Here is a 26,654-nt window from a genome sequence, read left to right as displayed (position 1 = left end):
TGACTGAATTCGGAAATTGTGTATGAGCCTTAAACCAAATCAGCGAGAGTGCAGTTTAACTCTTATCTTGTTACATTTTGGTTACAAATGTAGAAATTGTGAGTTTAAGTGCCTGATAGATATGTGGTCTACAGCTGCACACACACACACACACACACACACACACACACACACCCTGGTCTATATATTTCTCAGCACTGGTACAGCTGCCAGCATCTCAGTGCTGCAGTTATTTAAAGTGTTTTCATTATATAAGTATTCTGACTGTACTGTCTGTTACTATTGCCAAAACCTTACTGAATGTGTTTTAGACTAATTTTAAGTGTAAAACTCAGACTAACCTTAGACCTGACATCATCGTTGTTACCTTTACCTTTAGTCTCTCCCGCTCGTTGGATGTGATTGTGAGGATGAAGGACAAAAAGCTGACATGTTTGTGTGAAATGTTGAATTTGGGCTTCAAACCTTGAATGCCGTGAATATTGTTAATGTAATGTATTCCACTTCGCTCCACTGACCATGAAGAAGCAGGGAGTCGTGTTTGAATAAGCTGGTCAGAAAGCGAGGATCAGTCAGTTACCAAGTAATTATACAGAAACATACACACACACCTTTTCTCTAGTTGCCACTATACTACTACATTATAAGCTGAAACAAGTCAATGGTTGCTGAACTTGTGTGTTTACTCTAAACTCTCTAATGATCCACAGCATGTAACGGGTGGACAAGCGGTTCAAACACCCACAGATTCATCTGACACAGTCAGAAGATGGGCCTGAGCAGCCACACCTCAGTACATGGCTGTCAGTTGTTTCTTTTATCTTGTTCATCCCGTCAACCTGTGTGGCTTCATTGTCTGCTTAGGTGAAGCAGAGGCTGTAAATCTTACAACCAAAGGCCTTAATGTACTGACATGTATTCATTTTACAGTCCAGTATCACTCTATGCACTTCTATACAAAGTTATCTAAAGAAGTTACTTTACCTATTTTATTTTTTTTAAATGATATTTTATCACTTGCGCTCAAAAGCCAAATACTAGCCTTTGTATTAATCTGTATTAATCTGTAGTATATCTGCAGTTTGCATGTGTTTCCCTCTTTTTAGCATTTCAAGAACAGAGTTTCTAAATGTAGCTTGCATTGTTTAGTCTGTCTGTGATCAAGCAGTGTTTTATATATAGAGCCCTGTGAAGTTTATTATAGTTTTGCTGTTGCCTCACGAAGGGCTCGGTTTTGTGGGACAAACGGGTTTAAGTTACCTGTCGCTGCAGGATACAAAGGCTGTGACATTATATTACAGTAACTTTTATCTCTTTTTTTGCTGTTACAGTGAAAGAGGAGTATCAGATGCTGTGGAGCTTATGTTAAGTCAAAACATGTGTGTTGAAGTTGGATTCAGGATTATTGTTGGTTTTTGCTTTGCTGACAAACGTATATGATTTTGTCTTGAGATATGTATATGACAGATAAAGGTGACAAATAAAGATCTGACTGAAAAGCAAGTCTCATCAGCTGTCTTCAAACACAGGGTACTAAACTGGATAACCTATGAACAACTGTATAAATTAGCTTTAATTTAAATGATCATCGGGACAAAAACTTTTTTTGATTGTTTTTTTTTTTTATTAAAAAAACATCACATTCTCTCAACAGCCACTTTATTACATACATTTCAGCAGCACTGGGTTGGACCCTCTTACTTTCAGAGCCTCTTTAATTCTTCATGGCACAGATTCAACAAGGTGCTGATTTCTCTGGGATTTTGGTTCATGTTGATGTGATGGTGTCACACAGATTGGTTCATCCATTGCAGCAGAAATAGACTCCTGAGATCAGGCTCGTTTCCACTCTCCTGTTGTTCAGTTAGTGAGTCCATATGAATTACAGCCTTGGTTTCCTGTGGCACTCTGTGCGGTCTTCTGCTGCTGTAGCACATCTGCTTCAAGGTTCGACATGTTGTGTGTCCACAGATGCTCTTCTGCATACCTTGGCTATAACTAGTGGCTGCATTTTTGTCCGGAGAACTGCTGCTCATTGGATATTTTCTCTTTTTCAGGCCATTCTTTGTCAATCCCATTAGATCAGCAGTTTCTGAAATACTCTGACCAGCACCAATAGTCATGCCAGGTTCACTCTTTTTTCATCATACTGATACGCAGTTTGAATTTCAGCAAGTTGTTTTTACCGAGTTGCTGCCCTATGTTTTGGTGATTAGATATTACATTAATGAGCAGTTGAACAGATATTATACCAATAAAGTGGCAAGTGAGTGTCAAATTAGCTAAAAAAAAACAACAACAACAACAACAACCACAAAACAAAAAACACAACTAGTTGGATGAACTTTCCCCAAAATGTTTTATTTTTCTCTTTGGAAGTTATTCTTCCACCAGCCTAGCTGTTCCTGAATTCTCCAACTAATTTGGATTCTTAGAGTGCCAAACCTCCTTCCTGTAGTTGAAAGTGAGTTGCGAACCATGGACACGGGGTTCCATCTGCTGGCCATTTCTAGAAGTCGCACTAAATAAATAAATAAATGAATAAATACATTTAAAGCAGAAACGATGTTTAGAATAGTTTTGCTATTCAAGTATTGTATTTGTTTTTTATGGGGTAAGGATATAATTTCTTTTATAGGGTAATATGATTTTTTTTTGCTCTAGAATTTAATGTCATGGTTTAAAATGCCACAGTGCTGTCAGGGTCTCCTGCATGGGGTGGGAGATGTTGTCCAACAGAAATGACAGCTTAGCCACCATTCTCCTGTCACTCAGCACCTCCACTCTGTCCAGAGAGCATCCTAGAACAGAGCTGGCCCTCCGGATCACCCTGTTCAGTCTCTTCCTGTCCCCAACAGAGATGCTGCTGCCTCAGCGGACCACACTGTAAAAGATGGCTGAGGCCACCACAGAGTCATAAAAGGTCTTCAGGAGTGGGCCCTTCACTCCAAAAGACCTGAGCCTCCACAGCAGGTACAGCCTGCATCTGAATTATGAGTCCGGCCAGTTTATTGTTCAACAACAAGGTACCTGTAGCTATCCACAGCCTCAATGTCCATACCTTGGATGTTCAGTGGTTGCAGTGGAGGATGTTTGTGCCTGCAGAAGTCTACCACCAGCTCCTTGGTTTTTCTAGTGTTGATCTGGAGGTAGTTCTGCTGGCACCAGTCCACAGAGTCTTGGGTCAGTTCTTTGTACTCCCTGTCATCCCCATCAGTGATGAGGCCGAATACTGCAGAGTCATCAGAGAACTTCTGAAGGAAGCACTGGGAGTTGTGGGAGAAGTCTGCAGTGTAGATGGTGAAGAGTAACGGAGCCAAAAACATTCCCTGTGGGGCCCCTGTACTGGAGACAACCCTGTGTGACACACAGCTCTGAGTTCTCATGTACTGTGGTCGGTCGGTGAGGTAGACCCAGTATCCATGACGTGAGGTGATGGTCCACTGTGTACTCCAGCTCTCCTTCAGAACTGTGGGAAGAATGGTGTTGAAGGCGCTGGAGAAATCAAAGAACATGATTCTCACAATGCTCCCAGCAGTCTCCAGCTGAGAGACGGAACGATGTGGAAGGTGAGTGACAGCATCATCCACTCCAATGCCAGGTTGGTAGGCAAACTGAAGTGGGTCCAGTGATGAGCTCACCAGAGGCCGAAGCTGAGCTAGGACCAGCCGCTCCAGGGTCTGCATCAGGTGGGATGTCAGAGCCTTCGGACGTAGAGTCTTTGGCACTGGTACAACACAGAAGGGTTTTCCAGAGCTGTGGAACTCTCCCCAGCCTCAGGTTTAGGTTGAAGATATGCTCCATCACCCCACACAGTTGGTCTGTTTCTCCCTAACGTTTAGCAGTTAGCACCACAACCACAGTTTAAAATTTTAACAAGAAATAGCTTTGATCTATTAAAAGTAATAGAAAAAAAATTCAACCACAGTGATTATACGATATTTAAAGTGGGATTTTGTATATATAGTTTTCCGCATAGGTTTTATTATTAAGCAGGACTTGGATTTATTATTATTATTATTATTATTATTATTATTATAACTACAACAACAATAATAATGTTGTTGTTGTTAGTGGTAGCAGTAGAGGTTGAGATTGTGGTAGCAGCATTAAAATCATTATTAGAGAAGCATTGTTACTATAAAACAGTAAAGAGTAAAAATTCGCTTTTTTCCTCATTTGTTTTTAGCCACGCCACTTTTGTCCCTTCACGGTCCTCGTAGCCTGCTCTTGTCTAAATAACAACCCTGCGGCAGCGGCGGCTCGTCTGTCAGATTCTTTAGTTGGAACTTGCTGGAGTCGTCGTCTTGCGCCGATGTTAACCTAATATTTGTACCTCAGTCCTGAACTGACACTACACGATGGAGTATCTGTTCCAGGTGAAAATCGGCGCTCTGATCGGGTTGTTGCTCCTAACTCTTCTTTTTGGATTTATCCCCGCTCGGATCAAATGGTTCAGAGAGACAAATGGGACAGGTTGGTACACACTAATATGAAAAAGGAATGGCATAAGCAGCTGCTAATAGCAGCAGTATCTGTATTTGAGAGGATAAAATATGTGACTGCTATAATCTGATTTTCAAATACCGAGATCTCACCAATCTCAGCTCAAAAGGCGGAAAGGGGGAACAAATTATTAATATTACTTGTTCTCTGTTAGTTGTGTCTCGATGTCACCAATGCCGAGCTAAACGGGAGAAGTTGCTCATTCCTGTAAGGTATTCCTGCCTCTTTTGGGATTTGCTGCCATTTACAGATAAAGGCGGAAACCTTAATTTGCAAGAAATGTAAACGAAGTTTAGTGTAGCTTCAGAAAAGCCCAGTTACAGGAGCTCAATGGTTTCACCGTTGTAGCTTCCAGTGGATCACATGATCACATATCACCTCGCTGAAATGTTTTAAGTGCTGCAGTTGATTTTTTTTAGCCCGGTCCTGGAAACTGAACATGCGCAGCACAAGTGTTGAAAAACAGGGTGGGTCTCACACGTGGAGGGCAAGATAATGCTGTAGATATTTTAATGTCTACATTTTGACGGTTTATTATTTCTAATATCACAGCAGTCATTTATGTCAGTCTAAAGGGTTAATCTGTCCAATCAAGTGAACCATCCTCTGACCTCTGGCTTCAGTCACCTGATAGCTGTGAAGGTTAAAACTCTGATGTCACATTTCTAGAACACAAAAGTGAAAATATGAATTTGAAAAAAATGTGTTATAGAGGTGAGTTAAGTTCGGCTTTCTTACAAGGAAGTGAAAGCATCAATTCTGGCTTATTGCTGCTGGAGTCCTCTTTTGAGTCATCATTGCTCATGAGCGTGTCACATGATGTTCCAACAATTCAAAGGGTGGAGGGAAATCCCGTGATTTATAGTTGGACATGTACCATTAATCTTTCAGATTTAGGTTTAGGTTCTACTGAACGATCAGATGAAGCTGAAGGCTAGTAGTGATTTAACAAGAGCCCGGCCCCTCCTGTGTTCAAAAATGATGACATCATTGTCAGTGTTCTTTATTTGTAAACAGTATGTTTTAGTGACAGGTCATAGTTTATTAGATTCCCAGCAATACATTTTGCATACTAGTCAGTAGCATGGGCTTTTTATCTGTTATGTTCTAATAAAAGAAATCAACATATAAGCTAGTACAGCTAGGGGAGTAATACAGACTGCCATCTGGCCAGGCCTCTGTTGTGAAAGAAATTTGATCTCCATTGGGTTTCCTGGTTATAGAAGGCTAAATAAACCAATAAAAAAGCCATTATATAGGACAAGGTTTTACTGCTGTGTTTAAGTTTGTGCTGAAACATAAAGCATGTTTTGTCTTCCTCTTTGCAGATATTCATCGCATGGTTCTCAGTTTGATCAGCTGCTTTGCTGGTGGGGTTTTCCTGGCAGCATGTCTGCTCGACATCATTCCGGATTATCTGTCAGACATTGGCACAGTGCTGGATGCTCGGGAGGTGGAGGTATCTCGGAATAATGATTTAGACGAACTCATAAAGGAAACAATATAATATAAGATAATATATCATATATTTACAATGCATTGATCTGTATTCCCAATTAATGTTATTTTTTTGCATGAACAACCTCAGATTTTCAGATTGTCACCTGTTCAAAGTATTTGTGGTCCAAAATTCAAACATATTTGCTCCACAGTCATGTGAAACCGCAAGATTGAAAGGCTGTTTGTTATAGCTCAAAATACTATTACTCCTATTAATGCTGATATTTTCTATTTCATCTATTTTCATCTTCTACAGTAGATATCCTGTCTACTATTTCCTTCCTGTGTTAAACATCTATTCACTAATTCTTGATTTTACCACATTGACCCCGCTAACTGTTGAATCTCTGTATCTGGTCTTAAAAAGACCCCCTTTCCCCTTCCAGAGTTCATCATAGCTGCCGGCTTCTTCATGGTCCTCATACTGGAGAAGATTGTCCAGAGCTTCCGGGAGATGAGAGGGGCTCGTGAGGAGAGTGCTCCCCTTTTGCATGACCATGGGCACGGCCACGGGCTAGCCACAGCCCGTGATCTGGAGAGCAGCGGCCACCACGTTCATGTAGACTTACAGGCTCACTCCTCCTTTCGTTCCTTCATGCTCTTCCTGTCTCTCTCACTCCATTCAGTTTTTGAGGGTCTTGCTATTGGCCTGCAAAGCACTGACTCGAAGGTAAGACAGACCAAATCACCTGACGGTAACTGTGATCGCGTGCTCTTTTTTTTTTTTTTTTTTTCTTCTTAATCCACACAAACTTTTAAAGGCTCGTAATCGCACCTCTCTCTTGCTACGTGTCAAACCCGTGTCAGCATTTATTTGGGAAATTAATGCTCAGGTGAAGTTGAAGTCATGTTTGCAGAGCAAGTTTCAGTTCAGAGCTTCAGAAAACTTTGGCAGCAAAATGAGTCGGATTTATTTCTACTGATCGAATGACAGCACAAGCAGCTTTAGCAGAATTTCAGTCAGCATCTTTCATTCACATGAAAATTTGATGTGTGTGTTCAGCTGTACTTTACAACTGAGAACAATATATACAATACATAAAATGTAACTGTACTGTACAAAAGTCTTGAGTAAACCCCAGTTTCCTTATATGTTGCTCTGGTCTAGAGCAATAGCTCTCCAAGCTTTCTAACACTTTTTCTGTTTCTTTGGACATTGGCTGCTTTTTCACCCATTTTCGGTCCACTCCCTGTACCTGACCATTTTCAGTACAATGTTTATTTTTTGTTAAGCCACTTAACACTGACATATGAATAGGGATGAGTATCGTTTAGGTTTTATCCGATACCGGTGCCAAATCGTTACTTTTGAAACGGTGCCGGTGCTCAAACGGTGCTCAAACCGGTGCTTAAAGAATGGAGAACACAAAATTGGTCCAAAAACCTCTCATGTTCAGCTGTTTTTTGTAAAAAGATAACAATGTTAGCCTTTTCTGCAGCTATGGGGCATATATGGTATCACTCTTGGCTGGAAGCAGTGCTTAAACAATGGAAAAAACACAAACTTTGTCCAAAAACCTCTCATGTTTAACTGTTTTCCACTTTTTCTTTGGTCATTTTAGCCTTTTTGGCCAGGGTGAAGGGAGTATCTGCCATCAAACAAGAAGACAGCCGCATGTAGCTATGATGATGTTTGCTAGTTCACCTTACATGCATTAATGTAATAACGTGGTTAGCCTACTCAACGTAAATTACACACGAACAACATTAAGCTACTCACACAGAGAAGAACGGCTGCTGCTGCCGTCATCATCCTCATCATTTCTGCTACACTGGCAGGGCTAGGGGCCAGGACTCTCCTCTTCATGTTTTTGGGGGATGATGCATAACAGGCAACCCACCCGCAGTAGATGTGCTCGGTGTGAGGTCTCGCAGCAAGCTATCATACGGCGCATTTCTTGGCTTTTTAAAAAAAACGCTATGCGTCGCCAGGTGTTTCATCGGATTTGAGGTGTTACCTCCTTTGACAGTATCACAGTATCAGCTTAAAGCACTTGTTGCAGGCTGCTGAGTTTGCATATTTTGCTATGAAGTACAGCCAGACTTTTGACCGCTTCGCCTTGGACATTTTTAATCTGTAGCTCTGCTCTAAAAGAACGTACGTACCTGGACCCGCCTACTATCCTCGGAAACGTAAAATGATTGGCTAGAAGTGTATCACAGCTCAGGAAAAAAAAGCACCGAAATAAAGCACCGAAATGTGCGCTGCTTTTCGGTCTGGTTACTACCGTTTATGTCAGAACCGGTGCCATCATGGCACCGGACACCGGTACCCATCCCTACATATGAATCATTCAAGCATAAACTTATCAAAGAACCTATTTTAATTGTATCTTTAGGCACTTTGTTACCAGCAGTCTGTTGTATAAACGTGTGATTTGTTGCCAAAGATAACACAGTTTGACATTATATTGTTTTTTTCACCACCAAGGTGATTTCCAAAGAGCATTTCTCAGCAGGCTGTCACCTTTATGCTTAAAAAAACCAACAACAAAACACACAACCAAAAGAGTAACGTTGGTTATACCACATATTGATGTTCTAGCTCCTTACAATTATATAAATACGTTGTATTTGTATGTATGTTTGGACGTTTCAGTAAGTCCCCAGGATGGCTTAAGACTTTTGCACACTACTCTACAAATATTGCTAGGGATGGGAATTGATTAGAATATATCGATTCGGTTCCTCATTGATTCTCGCTGGGTTGTTATTGGCTCCATTTTCAGAGTCACCGCCATTGCTAAGCTGCAAAAAGCAAATTACATTCACACAAATTTATTGCATGCTGTGGGTCAAATGTTTGTGCATGTTTGTTGAGGTATTCCCCCTCTTTCCTGTGATCAGTGTTGGAGTCGTGACTCACAGTCATTATTACACATACTACACAGAACACTTTTATTAAAAGTAATGGACTGCATTACTCAATTACTCCCAGGAAAAAATAATTTGTTGTACCACTCACTAAATGAATTCCATATTAAAATAGCTGAAACACTTATCGGAGCCCATTGCAGTAGCTGTCATAAATTTGTGTTTTATAAAACGGCTTCTTCTCTGGCAGCTGGTGAATTTGTTAGAACTAAACACATAATAATTAAAACATGTCACAGAATAGATTCCTTTTAATAATGACGGAATTCCTGCTACCATTAAACTTCTATAATTTAGCCCCAGCCTTAGTACAGCTAGTCATCTACATGCTGTTGTTTGTTTCATTGTAATTACAGCTTTATAACACAAAGTAAATCTAAATATACGCAAAATGTCTTTATTTTTTCCAGGTACTGGAGATCTGCATCGCTATTCTTGTTCATAAGAGCATCATCGTGTTCAGCCTGTCTGTGAAGCTGATCCAGAGCACAGTTCACCCACTGTGGGTTGCCGCTTACATCGTAGTGTTTGCCTTGATGTCTCCTTTAGGCATCGCCATCGGCATCGGTGTGATGGAGGCTCAGCTGACAGCCGGACCTCTGATCCAGGCCGTGCTGGAGGGGCTCGCTGCAGGCACGTTTGTTTACATCACTTTCCTGGAGATTCTCCCGCATGAGCTGAATTCCCCCGGGAATCAGCTCCTTAAGGTGATGTTCATCCTGTTCGGCTTCACCATCATGGCAGGTTTGACATTTTTGGGTTGAAACTGACATTTCGTTACTTTCGGCTGACATTTCCGTCAGGATATCCCTTGCATCTGTTGTACAGCTCCCACAGATTCACTTCACTTTGGTACACAGAGACAAACTTGAAGGAAGACGTAGCTTTGCTGCCACAGGGTCACACCTACTCCTGGAGTCGTTCATATCAAAGGAGCGTGACAACATTTGGCATTTTATTGATTTACGTTTTAACTTTTACAGTATTGCATATTGAAATACAGAGGACCAAGACATGAAGAATCAATGTCAACAAATGCTATAAAATACATCAAATAGTATTAAAAATAATTGTAGGCTAACTTGTTTCTAAAATGTGACACATCCTAATATTTCCGTTCTAATTTGCATCTGTATTTAACTTTGTGGTAATTCACCAATTTTTTTTATTTTAATGTACTTTTTCAAGAGTGCTTCCATATGGTTTTATATTTGTGTTTTATTTAACCCACCGCCCAACTAAATCATGTGTTGCCATTTATTTATTACATATTTTTAAGTGTTTTATGCATTTATGCTTAAACATGGATTTTCAAGGGAGAATTGGTACTGGGGGTTGTTGTGTAAGAGGGAAAATAAAACATAACAATAAATAAATATGAATATTAAAAAAATGAATGATTAGTTTATAATAAAACGGAAATATCACTGGTAAAAATTAAATTTAAAAAAAGATTATTAATACAAAGGTAAATAAATACAGATGCAAATTAAATTAAACCAGTCAAAAGTTTGTCCAAACCTGTGACTGGATTGTGTTTCTGTCGCATTTTATAAATGATATACATTTGTTTATATATCATTTATTTGTATATTGGTTTTTGATTTGGGCCCTCCATAAAGATGAACTACTGACTGCAGTGCTGCATTTGTTGAATTCATCGCTGATGTTATTTTGAAATGCATGCTGAACGTTGCCTCTGAACTTTCAGGATATGCACATCACCACTGCAACAAAGGGGCAGTCTATAAGTATGACCTCTTTTAATTCATTCAATCACTATGCCTGGTGCCTCCAGAGCTTTAATATTTATAAATCGCAAGGTCAGCGGAGAAGTTTGACAGTTACTTCTTTCCGAAATGCACTGATTGTTTCTTTACTTTTGTTTCACGCATGTTGTTCTTTACAGTTGGCTCAGTTGGGTATTTGGGGTTTGTAAACTGGTTTTTCACTGACCCGGTCTTGTTTACTAAATGTTGTTTTTCCAGTGATTTTAGTAAGTTCTTACATATTGTTCTTAATACTCTTATTTTACTTCTTATTACTGAAAAGATGATGCATCACTACTATTTTAAAAAGGGTTGCAGGTCTAGTATAAAGTATCATATTTCAGCCTGCTTACACTCCAAGTACTGACTGTTATATTTAAGCAGTGAAGTATCTCTTGTGTAATCTTCTGACTCCACATACGTGCCAAAAGCAGGAAGTATAAATTTGATTGGCATGAAAAGGACACTGTCATCAAAAAAAGTGTTATAATGACATGACATGTCACATGCCTCGCCTTTTTTATTTTTATTTTTTAATGTCACCTTTGGTTAGCCAAAGAAATAAAAGCCACTCCTTTTCTTTAGCACAACATCACCCAGTTTGCACTCTAACATATAAAAATCATTTGAAAACCTTGACTGTCTTTTTATAAGCAAACTACATGTATATTTTGCGCCTTATGGTCATTCTTCTCATGAGAAACACGACTGCTTTTTGTTAACCTTTTCAAAGTAAAAAGGAACTTTAAAAAATGAGTGCAAGTTCTGGTTCTTTCTTTGTTGTTGTTGTTGTTGTTGTTGTTGTTTACAACGGAGCTTTCTCGTTGTCTCATCGTCTCATCGTCTACTTTCACTCACACATGATCTCATGCATGAACCCCAAATGTCATCATTCCCTGACTTCAAACCAAAAACTGCAAAATAAATAAGATATTTAAAGTAGGGGTGTCAAATTATCGCGTTAATTGCGATTAATTAATTACAATGCTATTTAGCACGTTATGTTTTTTAATCTCGTTAATCTAATTTTTAATCTCTTGACGTCATTGATTTTGTATGAGAGTTGCTATGTTATAAAATCCGTTTTTATGTGCTGGGCTCCTTGTGCTTGACTTGTTGGGGGTGGAGTCACGTCGTGAGGTCAAGGTGAGAAGTGGTGATTAGCTTACAGTGTGGATATGGAGGCGCATCTGAGAGTTGTTGGCCCAATGAACGGGAAATTTGTATTTCATAAACGCCCCGACGGCACCATTGACAAAGGTAAAGTGGTCTGCCTAGAGTGTAAGAAGGAGTTTGCTTACCACCGAAGCAGCTCAAGTTTGGCCTATCACCTCAACGCAAAGCACCCAGCCGCGAGTGCAGCAACAGCTAGCAGTGAAGACGTTAGCAATATAGCAAGCCAGAGCAAAGCTTTTCGCCAAACAAAACTAGAGAATACCCCTCGTATGAGCAAGTCTGCGACCGACAGGCTGACTAATGTTATTGCCAAGTGGATAGCGATGAACTGTAGGCCGATAAATATAGTAGAGGACGAAGGATTGACAGAGGTGTTGCAAATTGCGTCCAATGACCCGTCATACAAGCCGCCGTGCAGGACTACAGTAACGACCAAAATCAGCAAAATGTACGACGGCGAAAAGAAAAACAAACTTGAGATTTTGGCGGAGGATTCTCCCAACTGTGTTGCTATAACCGGAGATCACTGGACCTCAGCTGGCAACCACAGCTATTTTGGGGTGACTGGACACTTTATTGATAGTGAGTGGAACCTCAACTCATTTGCACTGACCGTCATGAGAACAGAAACCAGGCACTTTGCTGATAAATGCGCCGAACAGTTCCTCAAGGTAGCAAATGACTGGGGTATTGAAAACAAGATATCCACCATTGGCACAGACAGCGCAGCAAACATGCTGGCTGCTATGAGAGCACTTCCATATGAGCACATCGCCTGCAATGCTCACATTCTCCAGAGGACCATCACGGTAGGGCTGGGCCATATTATACCGTTCACGGTAATACCGGTATAATGTTAGGCAACGATAGGAAAATGAAATATCGCGATAGAATGGGAGTAAAACGCGCATGCGCAGTGCCTTTGTTTTCATACGCACATGGCCGATTGTTGAGTGAAACAGATGAACCAGAATTGGTTTGTAAAAATGGTGCAACTTCCGTGATGTGGAACTGGTTTGGTGTTTGTCCGTCAGATACACAACAAAGCACATTTTTTTGCAGAACATGCAAGCGGCCGTTGTTATTGTCGTATTTGTCGGACTAAGATGCTCTTAAATCTGGGAGTAATCTGGGTCCTAAACTCCGTATCTTCAGGTCAAACAACACTGCAGCATCACTTAGAGTTAAAAACTGTATAAATTCTTTCATCTTTAATAAAACGATCAGCATTGCTGCTTTACCAGGTGTAACTATAAAGTTTAACTTCCAGGCATCCATGAAAACAAAAGTTATTACATTTAACGGAGTTAGAAGTTAGCAGGAAGCTAGCGGAAGTTAGCTCGCTAGTTTCGCTAGTTACCTAAGCATGATATTGCATGTTCTGACTGAGAGATTTCTGAAAAAAATCAAACGTACAGCTCTGCTATCACTTCCAACATAAATGAAGACAGGAAACTAAACAGCAGTGACGTTTGTAGGGTTACTGAAGTTGGGCTAGCTGGTATATAATGATGTGCTACGTAATCGCTAGCGACACAGCTATGTTAGCATAACATAAACAGTGAAGCTGGAGGACGAACACTAACACTTTTCCACTTATAAAAGTTAACGTGAAGGTTCCTCATGGTTAGAGACAAATGCAATCGCATGGCAGGATGCTGTAAACGGACCAAACTTCAGTCAGGAGAACAACTGAGATAATCCATCCACAATACGAGGTTAGTCATTAATATACTGCAACAACATGGGAATAGAGCAGCTGCCAGAGAATTCACCATTAATGAATCAATGGTACAGAAGTGGAGGAAGCAAGAAGAATGAGTTTAATAAAGTTTGATTTATCTGACTGCTTTGTTTCGCTTAATGTGCCTTATAATCCTGTGCACCTTATGGTCCGAAAAATACATACTGCACACTGCAGTTTAATGTTGCAAAGCACCTCTTTTTAACTTCAGTGGATATTATACATGGTTATGCTTCAGGATATGTCAGCCCATTTCTACTGGAAATGCCTTTTGGTTAAACTTTCAGCAAGGAATTTGCATTTGCACTGTTACATTTTTATAAAGCTTTAATGTACATAAAAACCAGCTTCTTGTTTAAGTGAAAATAAATGGAAGATTGTTTTTTTGCGCTAGTAATGTTGTGGAGTTGTATTTTGTCTCGCATCAATTATATCGTTGGTTATATCGTTATCGCAAATTTTCAAATATATATCGTGATAAATATTTTTGGCCATATCGCCCTGCTCTACATCACGGTATGTCTCGATAGCAGTGGTTTTGTCGGTGTACTGGCAAAGTGCCGCAAGATTGTTGGTCATTTTAAACAAAGCCCTGCGAGTACCACAGAACTTAACCAACAACAAGTAGCACTCGGAAAGAAGAGCGATCAACTTATACAGGATGTACCCACCAGGTGGAACTCGACTCTCGCAATGGTCTCACGCCTCCTATGTAACCGAGAGGCTGTCCAGGCTACGTTGGACCAACAGAACCACAGGTTGGTCTTGCCAACCGAAGCTGAGTGGGCGAAACTGCAGAGGCTGGAGCTCCTGCTTGAACCATGCAAGTAAGTTCAAATAAACACCTTCCCATTTTAATTATATAAACTACTGTTACATGTGTAAAATCAAAATTAATGAACATAACAAGGAACTTTTAAGGACAATTAAATTGGAAATCAGTTACACTTTGATTTAAATGAATCCAGCTAGGTTTATTTAGCAAACCTCTCCACCTCTGCAGGTATGTGACAGAGCTGCTGGGTGGTGAGGCCTACGTCTCTTGCTCTGTAGTGCTGCCTGCTTTTCGCCATCTGTACCGTGTCATGGACATTACTGATGATGATCCTGCCTACGTGGTGAAGTTCAAGAATGCCTTCCAGAAGGATCTGGCAGCACGACGAGCTAATGGCAACGAGATATGGTTCGAGGTGGCCACAGCATTGGATCCACGGTTTAAGGATTTGAAATGTCTTCCAAGAGAAAAGAGGGAACAGGTAGGACAATAAGGTTAAGCTGGACTAATGAGTCCAATTCATTATCAAATCAAACTTTTATTTATTATATGGAACACAAAGTTCTTTACAAGATTAAATAAAAAAAAAAAAAAGCACTTAGTTTTAATCACAATCATTCATTCATTCATTCATTCATTCATTCATTCAGGTGTGGACCATTCTGGAGAATATGCTCCAGGCAGCAGAGCCCAGAAGAGCAGATAGTCTCCAGCCCTCCACAGAGGATGATGGACCAGCTCAGAAGAAGAGGAGGAGCGAACTCCTTCTGGGGTCTGACTCTGACTCAGAAGATGGAATTGAGTCTGGAGAGCTGCAGCGCTACAGAGCAGAACCCAGCATCAGTATTGATGACTGTCCCCTGCAGTGGTGGTATGCTCACTCAGGAGTCTATGAAAAGCTGTCAGTCCTAGCACAAAAGTACCTGGCCTCCCCAGCTACCTCTGTACCCTGTGAGAGACTCTTTAGCCTTGCAGGCCACATAGTGCAAAAGAAAAGGGCAGCCTTGCTTCCAGAAAATGTTACCAGGCTGGTGTGTCTTAGCGACTGGCTGAGGAAGAAGAAATGAGACACATGTGGTCAGCATAGCTGCTGTGTCATTTGTAGCCTACTAGAATAGATTGCTTGATGTTCAGCACTTTTTTTTGTGATGGAAGAATACTTTGATGTGCTAACTTGCAGCACTGCAATGTCAGTTTTATTTTTCATTATCTGAAGCAGAGGAATTTCAGTGCTGTATTGCTCAGAAAAGAGCAACTCTGATGTGCTAACTTGCAGCACTTAATTTATTTGATTTTATTTGTATTTATTTTTCCACTTATTTTACAAAAGAATACAACAGTATGTAAATGGTTGCATCTGTTTAACGTTTGTTAAACAATAAATGACTTTATAAAGTCACTTTCTTTGTTATATCAGTCTTTTGGTCTGCCACAATAAGTTGAGGGCTTTCCTCAGCTATTTTTAGGTGAGATTAAAAAAGAGATTAATTAGATCAATTAATTAAAAATCATAATTAATTAATCTCTATTTTTTTTTAATCTCTTGACAGCACTAATTTAAAGTAATGGAACTAACACACATACAGAGATTCCTTCATTTTTGAGTGGGATGTGAAAAGAGGAAGAATTTTTAAAAGAGGAAGATCACAGAGAGGGTTCATGATTGCAGGGGTGTGGTATGGCTACGGGCAAATGATGTCCTGTGGTGACCTCTAAAGGGAGCAGGTGAAAGAAAAACAAGTCCAATGTGAATATTTAACTTAACAAATTGGGTTTTTAAAATTTTGCGTGGTGTGTTTGGGGGTTTGATTGCATTTGGCAGCAGATTACTGGAGCCACATGGTGGGAGTGTTGATCCTCTGTCTTATAGCCTCATCCAAAATGGACAGCATACCAAACAGACAGAAATAAGAGACTTAAATCTAAGTTTTTAGGAATACCATTTAGTGATTACGTGTAGGCGCATGAAGGCGACATTTCAAGGAGGTATTTTAACATTTGCAAACACGCTGGTCATCTCACTTAATTTTCTTTTTAAGTAGTAATTTAGTGTGGAACAACCAGGGTCTAAATCGGGGTGGGGAACTCCAGGCCGTGAGGGCCGGTGTCCTGCTCGTTTCAGATCTCACCCTGAGTCAACACACCTGAATCAAATGCTTAGTTCATTACCAGGCCTCTGGAGAACTACAAAACGTGTTGTGGAGATCATTTAGCCATTTGAATCAGCTGTGTTGGATCAAGGGCACAGTCTAAATAATAAAAACAGTGATATCGAAGTTGTATGCTGGCTGACTGAAGATCTTGAATAAATAATTTTACTTTTAGCATTTAATTTGTAGTACATCATCTTCATTCCCTGAAATCTTTAATACACTGTAGATTTTGCCCTAATAATTCCCATACACTGAATACATTTTACTTCTGTTGTCCACAATGTTAAAAGCATCCCCTTAGTATAGTGTAAGTCCCCTTTGTGCCCCCAAATGTTGGCAGTGCCCATATGGAAAGAAATAGTAAAAACATATGTGATTTGCTCATGAAAGTGGCCACTTTCTCATTACTTTCATACATTGTTTTAGTAAGTATCCAAAACATACAAGTTTCATTATATAATTTTTCAAGGGATCTTATATCTGTTTTCACTCTTATATGCTTTTCATACAAGTTTCACACAAGACAGATACAAACTTTATAAGATTTATATATATCTTTTCCATATGGGTGCCTCTACTACTTGCAGTGTCGTGTGGTGTACTGTCAGGGAGTGGCAGCTATGTTTTGAGGGTCTACAAAGTAAAATCCACATGAATGCCAGGAGAACCCTGCACTGTAAAAGGATGCACAGTATACTTCGCACTTCAGAGGTGATCAGAGTGCACTGAAACAGTAAAACAGCTCGAAATTCTTCTTTATTAGATTTGTGGTCACAGAGTCCTGCTTGTTGGCTTGCAGGGTGACATAACTGACAGGAATTCCTTCGCATCTTTGAGCTTTACTCTAACCCAGAGACAAGAACAAAAAAAAAAAAACATAGCCACATCCGATGTGATACATGGAGGAGTGGTTAACCCCTGACTGCCTCTGTAAGGCAATAAGAGCTTATTCAAAAAAGCAGAAAGAAAATCACTAATGAGAGCCTCTGATAGACGAACAATGACACAGTAAGCCTGCCAGTTCTAGATCACAGAGGCCTCAGTGTGTGGAGGAAGGAGACCCGGCAGAGCATCAAGCTTTAGTGTGGGGTGGACGGTTTACCCATACCTCATTAACCTCCTTACAGTAATGCCATTGAATACTCCCATTTTGTCTCGCCGACATGCAGATTACATCCTAAGTACCTAAAATGCTCTCCTTTTTCATGCTGCGATGGCACAACTTGGTCTTAGGAAGCACAATGTCACAAACCACATAAAAAAAACATGATTTGTTTTTTTATAATTGCACAGAAAAGGTTTTTTTGAATGCACACCACATTTCAAAGATTGTTGCCATTTAAAAAAAAGGAAAAAGATTTAGGTGACAAATGTCATATGACTCATCCAGCCATTAAAGATACAGTCGATCATTGCTTCAACCTTATGTGATTAAAAAAATGAATGTTTTACTAAAAAATATAGATCGATTTGTGTGTATTTACGTCTTCCAACGAACTGATGCGTTCACATAAACTTGGTAATAATCCATTAAAAATGCATAAGAGCAGGCCAGTTATTGGAAACCGCTATGTTGCCGCCATCTGGACATCTTGGTTCTGACTAATTACATTTTATGTATGTGAGCAGAAACTAGCATGTTTCTGCTCACATACATAAAAAGCATGTCAAATTGATATTGTCTCAATTTTGTTATTGTCAACAGCATAGAAGAGCGACCGTCTCCACTCTGAAAAGCTGACAACAAGCCAGCTGAAAAAAACCCAACAAGCACAGGTTATAAGCTAACATTACGCCATCTATGTTTGCCTTGAGTGTCATAAGAACCTTTGACTCTGATACTGAACGAGCAGGGAGAGCTCAGAAAGCTCACTTTTAAGGAAACTGGTCTTGATCTTCAACAGTTGAATTCAAGTAGTTCGCTCCTTGTCCGTACTCAGCCTCTCGTTACATTCTGTTCCGTAGATTTTATGTCATCTGTCTTAAAGACAAAACAAGGGAAGAGAAAAAGAATGGGGAATAGAAACTAATGGCCGGCAGTATTAAAAAGCTTAAACTAAAGAAAAACAAACTTAAAACAGACACACATCTACGTTAATACACATAAACACGCATACATATACGTGTAAAGTTTGCATTCTCTCCTGCTTACACTTATGATCAATTAACAAATCACCTAGTTAGACTAATTACATTTTTAACCAATTCAACATCTATTTTAATGAGTTACTGCACTGGCATTTCATAAGTACACAAAAAACTGACACGAACCTCCAGCATGTTTTGACCAGACAATGGCAGTTAGATGATAAAATATTAGGGGGTGCTCATGAACTCACAAATCATAATAAAGGGAACATAACAAATTTCATATCAAACATATGTCACAGCAACTACAAATGCTTAGTGGTATTAAGGTCACTCACGGTCAGCTAGACTGAACAACCAATAAAAGAAACTCTAAAAGAAATAAAGCAAAACATGGATTCTCACTTCCTGCAATTAGTGAGAGGAACTAAAAGAGAGGCCAGTTTGTCTGATATTGTGCAGTCATGGATAAGTAATCCATAATGTGGGACCCAAAACAGGAGGATTTCAAAGAATGTGCATAAAGGAATAGCTAATGGTCCTCTCGCTCATATGACATTTCCTCCTTTCATGTCACATGTGCTGGGTTAACAGCACATGTGACATGAAAGGTGGGATTTCTCCTACATCAGTGATAGTGAAATGCATATTTCATGAGAATGTGGAAATAAGTGCTAATAAGAACTGTTGTGGAAGGTTTGGTCCAGGGTACGGTGGTCCTAAGGTGCAAAACAAAAAACACACCACTTTGTTTAATTCATGTGTTTTCTCAATGAAAGGGTTTCTTTTATTCTGATTTTGAGGGCAGCACAGTGGTCACCTCACAGCAAGAAGTTCCTAAGCTTGATTCCTAAAGCCAGACCAGGCTCCAGCCCCCCCACAGTGCTGATTTAGATCAGCAGAAGAAAACGGATGGATGGCTCTTTTGTATATTTCTATGTACATCAAGAGCAAAAAAAGAAAAGAAGCCGAGTCATATACCTGTTCAATAAATCTTTTTTCATACAATTAAAATAAAAAATAAAAAATAAAATTTCACTTTTTAATTTCATTTAAAACAAATTCTATTCTTTGTCTTGCATGTTTCATTTTGGCACCATGGGACTCCATCCCAGCTCACGCTTTGCATCGCAGTTTGCATCATCTAGATTAGCCACCTGTCGTAATCCACTGTGTCATTTTAATCCTACTTTGAGTGTTTTTTCTTCCAGTAACTCCTCCCCTCGTGGTCCTCTCTGTCCCTGCTGTCTCCTCTGCCACTCGCTGTAGGTCTCTGATCCTGTCTGCTCGAGGTAAGGCTGCTCAGCTCTAAATCATTCGATAGACAGATAAACACAGACAAATAACATATGAGCACTTTGAGGATATATGTATCATATTTTGTGTAGTAACTAAAAATCACATTAAAAACAAAATATTTTTGTTTTGATGTCAATTGACAGAAACCTTGTTTTTTACTTTGATTAATACGTCTTTCATAGTTTAAATGAAGGATTTATGCATTTGTGCTAAGTTTCTTCTATTGTTTGCTGCACTGCAATCAGGTTTGAATTTTGCTCTCTAAAGAGCCTAAAACACTCACTGAAGAGAAACTTCAGCACCTGTGTCATGATTCTTGGTTAAAGAGCTTTAACTCAATTATAACAATTATTTGGCTTTATACAGAATTGAAACTATATTTAAGCAAATTGTTTATATATATATATATATATATATATATATGAACTTTTCAATTAAAAAAATGCTTTCAGTCAAGCTGCTTAATGAGCAATACAATGTATTAAAGACCCACCTCTTCATTTTGAATGCTATTGCGTCCTCCTGGTGATGTTGTATTTGTGTAGTTCTCAGATTATGTCATACATCATTAATTGAAAGAGCGTCTGCATTGTTTCTTTTTGGTGTAATGTGGTCACCTTCTGTTTGTGCCAAATCTTCTTCCTCCACAGTTTTAGCGTCGCTGCTGTGAGACGCTGCAACCATGGCTACTGTAAGTTCAATTTCTCTGCAACAGTCCAGAGTGCTCCAGTGTCACTTTATCTCTGTTTACGGCAGTTAGGTCAGTTTCTGGCCTCAGTTCAGTGGTTCAGTGTGGGCTAAAAGCATTAGAGGGCTTTGAGGTCTAACTGTCAGCACATGATGCTGCTTAGTATTGTTATTGTGCCAGTAAATGCTGGCTCTGGGATGGGTCCTTAAGCTGTTTTTAAGAAATGGCTTTAGAAGTCCTTTCTGCGATCATGTGAAGCAGATTAACCAGACGTTCGCTGGCATGCATCGTATGGAGTCCGGAGGTCCTTGGACCCATTTTTTGCACAATTAATGCATACCTTTATTTTTATTTGAAAACTACTGAAGCCTGAAACGATGAGGTAAAACACAAACAATAAAGGAGGATTTTAACGTGGATTTTTTGTCATGCAGACTGGTACTTTTCGCATGGTGTCAGAGGAGGAGCAAGCAATGAGGTCAAAGCTGGAGCATTTGACAGTGAAGGATCATGGGCCTGTGTTTGGGCTGTGCCACAAACTGCCTGGACACACTGTGCAAAAGGTAAAGTAAGCATAGTTTCTAATGGCAGCAAATACACGAGTCATATATATGGTCCTTGGATGGCTCAGGGTTCGTGCTGATGTTACCCTTCCAGGCGAAGGATGAGCTGAATGAGACAGATGAGAGACGGGCATCATCACTGAAGGACCTGCGGGCCTTGATGAAAGAGAGGGCAGCCGATGGAGACGGCCTGGCCAAGCTGATCCTGGAGCGCTTTGGGGACAAACCCGACTCTTTGTTCCTGCGCTTCCTCAGAGCTCGCAAGTTTGATGTCGACAGGGCCCACGAGCTCATGAAAGGTGATTTCCAACCTACTAAATACAACTTTATGAGAAGCACTTTATTTCATTGAGTAGAGAGACAAAAAAGAGAGTTTTTTCCTTGCATCATTTTGGCACCCAAGCGCTTCAGTAATTGATGGTGAGGCCTCTTTTGTGCTCCTCGTATGCATGAATCCCAGGCCATCGCTGAGGCAGGGGGGCATGTGTTCATTAATTGGGAGCTTTGAGATTCTTCTGAGTGAGCTGACAAAGCTGTTCTTTGTGTGTCCAAATGGGACGGCAGGTTTGCTTCACTTGTGAGTCCACCGCGTTCTGCTGGGAACTTCTGCTGCTCTGGGAGCGGGTTAAGATTAAAAAGAGCAATTCGACAATAGTGAGGACACCTTATGACTTGCCCTGCACACACAAAAACCTCTTAATCTTTTTTTCAATCCTCCGAATGATCAGAATGCTGTTTCCTAACCAGATTGGGTCAAAATGATGCCCATTTATTATTCCAATAATATAATAATGTAATATTCTATTAAACCTTGAGCTGATCTTAAACCTAGTAACCTTAACTCAAGCATCGGCATAATTCTGGAACCAGAATTTCTGAATCTTGGTGCTGATGTTGTTGGAATACTCCATCCCCACAAAAACAAAAATAAACACCTGCACATTCATCAATATAGAAAAGTTGTTCCGTGTGAGACTGGAATCCATGCACATCCAGATGGACTGTCTTTCCCTCTCTGTCTCTCTCTCTCATAAACACATTTACTGTGGGTTAATTGGTGCCTTGCTTAGATGGACTGGAGCCCCACTGACACAGGACTATCATTGTGTGGGTGCATCAGAAATATGCAGTGCTGTGTACACTGTGGGGTTGTGAGTTATTAGTATCCAGTGAGAGAATTCAATTCAATTCAGTTTTATTTACATAGCACCAAATCACAACAACAGTCACCTCAAGGCACTTTATATTGTAAGGTAAAGACCCTACAAACCCAACAATCCAATAATCCCCTTTGAGCAAGCACTTGGTGACAGTGGGAAAGAAAAACTCCCTTTTAACAGGATAAAACCTCCGCCAGAACCAGGCACAGGGACGAGCAGCCATCTACCACGACCGACTGGTGGTGATGGGAGTAAAACGGGAAAGACGCGCCGTGAAAGAGAGATGGGGATTAATAATAACTAATGAGAATGCAGCTGATCTGTTGGTTGTGGTTCTCCAGGTTACGTACGCTTCAGGAAGGAGTATCCTGAGCTTTTTGAGAACCTGACCCCCGAGGCAGTCCGCAGCACAGTCGAAGCGGGATACCCAGTGGTTCTGCCCAGCAGAGACAAGTATGGCCGCGTGGTCCTGCTCTTTAACATCGACAACTGGGACCTGGAGGAGATCACCTTCGATGAGGTACCCGAAAAGCAGCCCTGCACAGCTGCAGCTCAGTCATCCAAGTGTACTCTGTGAAATATATGTCCTTTTGCGTGTAATAGGTGTTGAGGGCATACTGCGTGATCCTAGAGAAGCTGCTCGAGAATGACGAGACCCAGATCAATGGATTTGTGCTGATTGAGAACTTCAAAGGCTTCACAATGCAGCATGCCTCAGGAATCAAGCCAGCTGAGCTCAAGAAGATGGTGGACATGCTGCAGGTTAGGGCTGAGCGAAATGGCCTAAAATCCAAATCACAGTATAACATCACTGCCTCTTGGTGTTCTTTTACGTTCTTTTAATGTAGCTTTTCATTGTTACGCTGATGACCTGCAGCTTTATGTTCCTCTAACCATTGGAAATTGTGCTGAAGTCTCTAAACTAGAATCTTGTGTATCTGCAATTAGGGGCTCGTTATCGGATAATTTCTTGCTCCTAAATACTGATAAGACAGAGTTTACATGAGACTCGAAGGAGAGCACCATGTTGAACCACATGCCCAAGTTTTTTACAGCAGAGGTTCTTGTCCATGCATTTGTGTCTTCACGTATTGATTATTGTAACGGGCTTCCAAAGAAAAGTTTCAGAGGTCTACAGATGGTGCAAAATGCAGCTGCTCGTATTTTAACAAGAACTGGGAAATTTGAGCACATTACCCCTGTACTGAGAGCTCTTCACTGGCTACCTTGTCAGGTTCGAGCAGATTTTAAGATCCTGCTGCCCACCTACAAGGCTTTAAATGGATTGGCACCTTCATACCTCTCCGACCTTTTACACCTTGATGTTCGATCCCGTGCTCTACGATCTCAGGCCTTCTAAAGGTTCCTAGAGACAGAAAAAAGACAGTTGGAGAGCGTGCTTTTTCTTTTCGTGCCCCATTCTTGTGGAACAACCTCCCTCAAGATATTAGCCAGGCACGCTCTGTGGAGGTTTTTAAAACTAAGTTGAAGACACATTTGTTCACCCTATCTTACATGTCTTAATTCTATGTCTTTTAGTTTTTAAATTCTTACTATTTTTAACTTGTATTGTGTTTTTACTTATACTGCTATTTATTGCTTTTATTTATTCATCTTTTTAGTTTCAAATAGCTGTACAGCACTTTGTTTGAAAGCGCTTTATAAATAAAGTTATTATTATTATTATTAATTTGAAGCATGTGCCGTAACGATATATATCGCGATATATTCTCTTCTTCTGTATACCGTATTTTCCGCACTATAAGGCACATTTAAAATCCTTTCATTTTCTCAAAAATCGACAGTGTGCTTTATAATCCGGAATAATCCCCAGAATAATCTGGGTCCAAAACACCATCTGTTTCAGGTCCCAAAGTCAAAGGAACACAGCGGCATCACTGAGTTAAAAACTGTCTAAATTCTTTCATCTTTAATAAAATGATCAGTGTTGCTGCTTTACCAGGTGTAACAATTAAGTTTAACATCCAGGCATCCATGAAAACAGAATTTATTAAATTTAACAGAGTTAGACGTTAGCAGGAAGTCAGCTCGCTAGTTTCCACCTAAACATGATATTTTGACTGAGAGATTTCTAAAAGACTTAAAACGTACAGCTCTGCTATCACTTCCAACATAAATGAAGACAGAAAACGAAACAGCAGTGACTTTTTTAGTGTTACCCAAGTTGGACTAGCTGGTATATAATGATGTGTTATGTGATCGCTAGCAACACAGCTATGTTAGCATAAACACAGTGAAGCTGGAGGATGAATGCTATCTTTTTTCCACTCAATAAAAGTTAATGCGAGGGTTCCCGATGACTAGGGACAAATGCAATCGCATGACAGGATGCTGTAAACGGACCAAACTTCAGTCAGGAGAACAACTGAAATAATCAGATGGGAATAGAGCAGCTGCAAGAGAATTCAGCATTAATAAATCAATGGTATGGAAGTGGAGGAAGCGTAGCTTTTGGCTTATTACTGTCGCCCGGCATAATTTGCAGATGATATTGCTTGCAGCCGCTGCAATGCTTTCAACCAAAACAGGCGCAGCTTGATGACTCCGTCAACATGCGCTATCATGGTAGAGCGCCTAGTCAAAATCTCTAACATTGACCAAATTCATATAATTTCTACTGTATACCGTTTATATCGCCCACCCCAACTGCAGGCCCAAACAGACTCAGAATGAAAGCTGATGTGGAGCCTCAAACTAGTTTTTGGCTCTTTTGTGTTTTTCTGCAGGACTCGTTCCCAGCCCGTTTCAAGGCAGTTCACGTTATTCACCAGCCTTGGTACTTCACCACTACCTACAACGTGGTTAAACCCTTCATGAAGAGCAAGCTGCTGGAGAGGGTAAAGATAAGGGACACAACTGACAGCAGCTATATTTTTTTGGTTTTAAATCTAAGCTACATCTTTAAATGCTGATTCTAACTTCCCTCAGGTCTTTGTTCATGGTGATGAATTGGACAACTACCTCAAAGAATTCGATGCAGACATCCTGCCTTCAGACTTCGGTGGAAAAGCACCGGTGGCCGACTACCAGCCCATCGCCACAAAGCTTTTTGGCTCTGAAGACACCGCTCTCTGAAGAAACAATCCTCCCATTTCAAACCCAAGAGTAGAGCCTTTTACCTGAAGTGCTTTTTGTGTGATCAGATCAGATATGTGGTCTGTATTAAGGCTAGATTTTTACTTTTTTAAAAAAAAAAAAAAATTCAGGCAGTACATAGACGTATGTAGGGTTAGAAGCAGGGGATGTTTTGTGTTATATAAATGGAAAAGGTAAAGGATGTTGTTTAGATATATGAAGGAGAGAATAACTGATAGTAATCACTTGTTACTTTACATTGACATGTACTGACATTCCTCTCATGTATGACATGTATGAGTGGAGGAAGAATGACAGAGCTGGTCAAGACCAGGCTGATTTGTGTTTGGTGTGCTTTGCCTCATAGATCAATCTGCTGTACACAGAACAACCTTTTGCTTACGACCCCGTGATACAGATTTCAACATAGCAAAGTCTCGAGGGGTGAATTTGAGATTGATATCCAGAGGGAAAACTAATAAGGCATGTTTTAGAATAAAGGGCCTCCTGATGCAGTGCCTTAAATAGGAACAGTTGCTTGCCTCAGTGGCCTTGTTTCAACATATCATGTGAGGCGTGATGTACCAAGAAGATGCATTCTGGAGGTTGCACTGGATTGAAAAATGTCAAATAAAATCTTTTTTGTGCATCTTTTTTTTTTAAATTAATGACCATTTTTATCATTTGTTCTATATTTTAACCAGCTAAACCCACTCTAGGGTTAAATGGTTATACCAGGGTTAATTAATGAGTATATTTAAAATAATGGAGTTTTAAATTAGAGACTGAATGATGTGCGATTTTTTTTAAGGCCGATATCCAGTCCTTATATTTGGTGATTTTAAAATCTGTTATTCTGATGTAGTGGCTGATATATTTTTTTCTTTCAGACACATGAACCATAAACAGATTTCCCACATGTTTGTTGTATTGTATTGTTGTATTGTTGTATACATATATACATGCATACATCATCCAATGAGATAAAAGACCAGAATAACTAAAGCAGAATAAAAGTGGTGTCAAAGAGATGCGAAAGCCTTTGGAAATCGGTAGGTCTTCAAATTTGATTTGATGACTTCCAAAGAGGAAGAGGAGTTTATGAAAGAGGGAAGACTGTTCCAGAGTCTTGAAGTGGCAATGGAGAAAGCCCTGTCACCTCTAGATTATAACTGGGAGCGTGGAACCAATAAAAGCATCTGACTGGAGGAACGCAGAGTTTGAGTGGGTAGGTGCAGGCTAAGGAGATTGTATCTGGAGCCA

The 26,654-nt window shown here is 40.1% G+C and overlaps 3 protein-coding genes across 3 annotated transcripts; all 3 read left to right on the top strand.

Annotated features, from left to right (window-relative positions):
* Positions 1–4,211: 4,211 nt before the first annotated feature.
* slc39a1 (solute carrier family 39 member 1) lies at positions 4,212–11,405 on the top strand. Its single transcript, XM_082541088.1, has 4 exons — positions 4,212–4,476; positions 5,835–5,965; positions 6,374–6,676; positions 9,291–11,405. Exons 1-4 carry the CDS (start codon positions 4,362–4,364, stop codon positions 9,642–9,644), a joined length of 903 nt encoding a protein of 300 aa, XP_082397214.1. The 5' UTR covers positions 4,212–4,361; the 3' UTR covers positions 9,645–11,405.
* A 2,679-nt stretch (positions 11,406–14,084) lies between these two features.
* On the top strand, positions 14,085–15,884 carry LOC309706253 (E3 SUMO-protein ligase ZBED1-like). The gene is made up of 3 exons (XM_082532612.1): positions 14,085–14,396; positions 14,573–14,825; positions 14,995–15,884. The coding sequence occupies exons 1-3, from the start codon at positions 14,263–14,265 to the stop codon at positions 15,409–15,411; spliced, it is 804 nt and encodes a 267-aa protein (XP_082388738.1). The 5' UTR covers positions 14,085–14,262; the 3' UTR covers positions 15,412–15,884.
* Positions 15,885–19,809: 3,925 nt separating this feature from the next.
* LOC309704915 (retinaldehyde-binding protein 1-like) lies at positions 19,810–26,310 on the top strand. Its single transcript, XM_082530407.1, has 8 exons — positions 19,810–19,877; positions 20,535–20,575; positions 21,007–21,135; positions 21,230–21,434; positions 22,637–22,815; positions 22,899–23,057; positions 25,043–25,153; positions 25,245–26,310. Exons 2-8 carry the CDS (start codon positions 20,567–20,569, stop codon positions 25,389–25,391), a joined length of 939 nt encoding a protein of 312 aa, XP_082386533.1. The 5' UTR covers positions 19,810–19,877; positions 20,535–20,566; the 3' UTR covers positions 25,392–26,310.
* Positions 26,311–26,654: the final 344 nt, after the last annotated feature.

This window comes from Aulonocara stuartgranti (genome assembly GCF_965226115.1).
Source record: "Aulonocara stuartgranti genome assembly, chromosome: 1".
In the NCBI taxonomy this organism is placed as follows: Eukaryota; Metazoa; Chordata; class Actinopteri; order Cichliformes; family Cichlidae; genus Aulonocara; species Aulonocara stuartgranti.
The sequence above is the reverse complement of the archived record's forward strand: the minus strand, read 5'-3'. Positions and strand labels throughout refer to the sequence as shown.

Coding starts and splice junctions, on each gene's coding strand:
- LOC309706253 (XM_082532612.1), top strand. CDS start 14,263: ATGGTCTCACGCCTCCTATGTAACCGAGAGGCTGTCCAGGCTACGTTG. Junction 14,397..14,572: donor CTCCTGCTTGAACCATGCAA/GTAAGTTCAAAT, acceptor CCACCTCTGCAG/GTATGTGACAGAGCTGCTGG. Junction 14,826..14,994: donor CAAGAGAAAAGAGGGAACAG/GTAGGACAATAA, acceptor TCATTCATTCAG/GTGTGGACCATTCTGGAGAA.
- LOC309704915 (XM_082530407.1), top strand. Junction 22,816..22,898: donor AGGAGATCACCTTCGATGAG/GTACCCGAAAAG, acceptor TGCGTGTAATAG/GTGTTGAGGGCATACTGCGT. Junction 23,058..25,042: donor AGATGGTGGACATGCTGCAG/GTTAGGGCTGAG, acceptor GTTTTTCTGCAG/GACTCGTTCCCAGCCCGTTT.
- slc39a1 (XM_082541088.1), top strand. CDS start 4,362: ATGGAGTATCTGTTCCAGGTGAAAATCGGCGCTCTGATCGGGTTGTTG. Junction 5,966..6,373: donor TGGATGCTCGGGAGGTGGAG/GTATCTCGGAAT, acceptor GGTCTTAAAAAG/ACCCCCTTTCCCCTTCCAGA. Junction 6,677..9,290: donor TGCAAAGCACTGACTCGAAG/GTAAGACAGACC, acceptor TATTTTTTCCAG/GTACTGGAGATCTGCATCGC.